The 4977-nt window shown below is 37.7% G+C and overlaps 1 protein-coding gene across 1 annotated transcript; it reads left to right on the plus strand.

Moving 5' to 3' along the window:
* The first annotated feature begins 607 nt into the window (after positions 1-607).
* ODF1 (outer dense fiber of sperm tails 1) lies at positions 608-4740 on the plus strand. Its single transcript, XM_015816370.1, has 2 exons — positions 608-903; positions 4422-4740. Exons 1-2 carry the CDS (start codon positions 608-610, stop codon positions 4738-4740), a joined length of 615 nt encoding a protein of 204 aa, XP_015671856.1.
* Positions 4741-4977: the final 237 nt, after the last annotated feature.

Raw genomic sequence — 4977 nt, forward strand, 5'->3', positions numbered from 1 at the left:
TTCTTCTTTTGAAAAAGCTTTTTGTTTGTTATGCGATTTTGATCAAAAGGTATAAGGGCTAATTTGGAACTGAAGGTTATCAATAATGCATTATTTTTAGCCCCAGACTATAACTTTATGACCATATATTGTCAATCCATTTCAGTTTTCGGGATACACTTGCTTCCTTTCTATAAATATTTTTTTTTCTGAGGCTAGATGATGCCTTGTTGTGACTTATAAAGCTTTGAATTATCATATCCCAACTATTAACACAAACACAAAGTGCACTCCTTATTAAGAGAGACTCGGCATAAAAATTGTGTGTAATGTAGGCTACTAAACCATAGCATTCAATAAAAACCGCACACTTGACACTTTCTGTTAATGAGTTTGTATTTGGTACTCTGGGATATACTGTTTGCCGTTTCCATGGAAATGGTGAGATTGTGACATCCTTACACAGTAATGATGTCATAAACAGCATGCTGAAGTACAACTAAAGCATCAGGGGCTAGCTCCTTAATGCAATCTTCTGGCCAGGGCTTGCAAGACCAATTTTTTTTTCTGACGGGTGCCCTTTTTCAAAGGCTGTACTCGTAAGTGAATATGGTTTAATGCTTTCTTAATGGCAACATTCTGTCACGCTTTGGAAACTGTGAGGCGAAATTTAAGGCGAACTGACAGAGAAATGAAAAGGCGTGTAAAGCTTATAGACATGAGTTGCTGCCCTAAAATCTGCGATGTGCAGACCCACTGCCTCTGTGATATAAATCTCCATCCCCAGTGTTGCTGCCTTCTCCATCCTTACCCCCATTGCCTGTGTGACATACTATGTTGCCGTCCCTGTCGGCCGCTCTGCCTCTCAACCTTGGAGCGGAAAGCTATTAGAGCTAAAATAGAAGCTGAGCAAGAACTGGCCAGGTAAGTTTGTTCCCTCTTTCTTTCTTTACTAGATCAAGAACCAGTGGGGAATGAAATGAGAATTAATGGTACTAGTTCCATTGGTCATTGAAACAGAGGCTGGACATAATTTGTCTTACATGCCTCATATTTTCATGTGGGATGAGGTATAGCCTGTTCTCAAGAAAAAGGCTGCCAGTTCAGTGAAAGTGGCAGTGGCTGTTGGTGGGGGCAAGGAGGGTCAGAATGGCATAGCATCGTGGCATCACAACACAAGCCCTGCCCTCTCTTTGTATGTGTCATGACATCACATTGAGCCCCAAAGGGTCAGTTGGCTTCATCTGCAGACGTAATTGGTCATTGGGTTTTCAAAGTTTCTCACAACTATTTGACCAAGGTAGCACAGAAATATTGTATGTCACGTTGCAAGCTAATGTAAACTACCCAACCATGTATAACTGTTAGCTCTCCCAATTTCACAAATAGAGATGTTACTAGAGATTTAACGATGAGGAATATATTTCTTTGTTTTCCTTCTCAGGATCTTTGCATTCTCAATTGATGTATTCCTTGATATTCACGTTTCTATCTTTAGTGCACTGCTAGGTGCCTTTTAACCCATATTATGCAGGAGACACTGAACTATAAATTAACCCTATGACTGGGTTTGTACAACTAACTAAAATATAGTTAGCTACGGTTCAGGATAAGATGATTCTACTTGAAAGATGCCCTACAGGGCTTATCAATGGGAAATTTGTCACCAGTGGGGAGGGAAATGGTGCCTTCAGAGGGAGAGAAATGTTGATCAGAACCACAGTGTGGAAGTATCAGATTATGTAGTTCTGATCCATACTAAGGCCTAATACAGGGGTAGGCAACCTTGGCTCTTTTATGACTCGTGGACTTCAACTCCCAGAATTCCTGAGCCAGCATGGCTGGCTCAGGAATTCAGGGAGTTGAAGTCCACGAGTCATAAAAGAGCCAAGGTTGCCTACCCCTGGCCTAATAGAATCCTATAAATGCTTCTGCAAAACATCATAATAAAAATAACTTGTCCTAATATGATCTCCTTTAAATAATATTGTGGATAATTGAGGTTCAGTGCACACTTTTCCTAATCTCTGAATTCATGGTGAGTATTTTATGTATTTTATGGGATTTTGAGCTAGTATGAAGAAAAATTCCTCAAGAACATCTACTGAAGAAAGTGAAACAGCTTTATACATTAAATACAAGACATGGCTAGTTCTTTTTTTTTTTTTTTTTTTTTGCACTAAATCTTCGGGAGAAGGACGAGGCAAGAAGTGGGGAGTTTGGGAAAAGAAGAGGCTGTTTTGAAAATAGTCTGCGAGCTTCCATAACAAAAAAGCTTGAGAAAACCGTAGCTACCGTAGCTGCTTGCAAAGTTGGGAGAAATAAATGTAAAGTTTAAAACATTGGACATAATATAGAATAAGAATATCTTCCCTGGACTTTCTAGAAGATTATATTTCTCACTATTAAGATAAATGGTATCTATAATAGACTTCATTATTCTATCCATGCCTTACCCTTGGCTTCACATGAAAACATTTTTGGAGGGGAAGAGAGCAGGTAGCTATTGTGGTACACTGGTGAAAGCCTGATAGAAAAAGAAAAGTTAAATATGATCTGGGATATTATGCCTAATGAAAAATCAAATTACAGCTTGGTCTCTGTCTTCTTCCTAATCAGTCTTCTGCAGAAAAGCCCTCACTTTTTTTCAAGACTATTATGTTGTTGCTTAGTAATCACAGTCTCAAACCGAAAGCTAGCAATAATGAAGTCTAGAACAAAGGGATGTGTTATTTTTCTCCCTATCAAACAGCAACAAGATTGAGCCCTTTTAATTAAAAATCAGCAAAAGCAAGTTTATTTTTTAAAATGCATTCAAATTAGCAACACATCAGAAGTTACATTTGTCTCACAAGGAGACTCTTATATGGAAGGTTCACCTCACCTGGCCATGTTGAATGTGGAGGTCAAGAGTGATTTTCCAACCATTGTGAAGAGCATCAGGTTGCAGAAAGTTGATTCAGCCTGGGAAAACCGTGGCAAATATGGCTCCTGGATAAACAGTGTAACACGATGCAACCATTTGTCTACAACAAGGATTCCAGTGGCTGCCTTCTAGCAGCTGAAATCTGATTTATTTAAAGGCAGACTCATACTGAATACATTTTGGCTGGGCAGTCTGAATATAGCTAAGTCTTCAATAGCCAAAGTTCTTTTCTTATATTTAGGACTATATTTTATTTATTACAAAGATTTGCTTGCTGTTTGATTCAAAATAGATTTACATTCTGAGTCCATGAAAAAAGGCAGAATTTACTGGTACATTTTAAAGGTAGATCCTTCTATTCTGATACCACCATTTTGTCCAAATTTACATATTGCATTAAGCCAACTGGTATGGCAAGAGTGTTGTAGTGAATATGGCCCAGTGAGCCTGGACAATTGTATATTTAAGAAGCCATTCTGATTAGGCACTTGACATCCACATACCTGCCAGATGGAAATTGTTAGTTTGAGGTTATACATGACTATATAATTGGATAGCCCAATGGAAAATAGATACAGATATAAAAGTTTCATTGTGACATGTGTAATATTCATTTGAAAAATGAGAAACTTGGGACTGAATAAATATTTTAAAAGTCTTCAAGTTTTCTTCATCTCCTGGAAACTTCATGGACAGTTCCATGCAATTGTCTTGACAAAATTCCAAAATAGTTTATTAGTGCCTTTTCCAAGATATGTATGTAGTTTTTGATAGAGTGCTTTTAAAAAAACTTTTTCCCTCTTAGCCTAAATTGTCCTGATACTTCTGAATAACGTCTCACCTTACCTGAACTAAGGGCCAGTTTATCCTGTTTAAAGTACCCAATCCACAAATCATACTAAGTCTGTGGAGTCCTTGGTGCTTTCTAAACTTGATTGTTTGTTTGCAGATGTTTCATTAACTGACAAACAACCAAGCTAGGGAATACTAAGGAGATCAACCTGAGCTACATATATTCTCTTCTGTTTGTTTTTTACCTTATAATGCTATTTCTTTAGAATTAACAAACTCCAGTAGATAGGTTCACATCACACTTAGCATTGTGCAAATAAAAGCCTAGCAAAAAAGAGTATTCTGAAATACGATTTGCATCATACATTTTCCCAATTCTTTTTTTAGCATTCTTTGACAATCTTTCAGCATTTCCTAAGCTAGTGCATCTCAATTTTCCCCCTAACAAAATTTGTGTGGATGTTTCTTGTGTATAATCATGTCAGTAATGCCAACACTGATAGGAATTTCATTAATCTGTCATTACTAACCTCAGTAGAATACAGATGAGTTCAACTCTGAAACATTTCTTTTAATCTCTACAGCTTAGTTTCCAGCAACATTTGAGATGTATTAACTTCTACTGCTAAGTACTGAACTTTGTATATCATCAGATTTGTATAGGATATTCTAATATTTAAAGTGGTATGTTGCACTCTTATCCTCTTCTTTGTTATAATTGCAGGATTCGAAGAAGGGTTTGTAAAATGATGGCAGCATGTAGTCGCCCAAAGCTTTTAGCTTTAATGGATGTTAAAGGTTTTGACCCAGAAGACATTACAGTGAAAGTGCAAGATGGGAAGGTTAAAGTTTGTGCTGAACATGAAGAAGAATTTAAGACTTGTAGAGGGAAGGAATACAACTATTCAACTGTCACCAAGGAGATCTGTTTACCACCAGGAATTTGTGAGAATGAAGTAACATACACCATAGGACCGACCAGTCTTGTGAGGATCGAATCACCTTGCTGTGTGCCTCCTTGTTGTCTCCTTGGTCTTCTTTAAACACTGGGCAATCAGCTCTGGTAGCTGTACAGTGCAAGGATGGGACACACTGGGACCTCATGAAAACGGCATTTTTTTCAGCATTGCCCTTTGATCATGTGTTAGGAAATGTGTAAACTTCTTCCAACAATGACAGTGTTGCACATCAATTGGTTTGACTGTACATTTTTTTGGGGGGAAGAGGATGTTATTTGTTCCTTGAAGAATGTCTGCTTAGTTGGCAGTTGAAACAGGGAT

Source organism: Protobothrops mucrosquamatus, unplaced genomic scaffold (assembly GCF_001527695.2).
Source record: "Protobothrops mucrosquamatus isolate PMUCROS unplaced genomic scaffold, P.Mucros_1.0 scaffold439, whole genome shotgun sequence".
NCBI lineage: Eukaryota > Metazoa > Chordata > Lepidosauria > Squamata > Viperidae > Protobothrops > Protobothrops mucrosquamatus.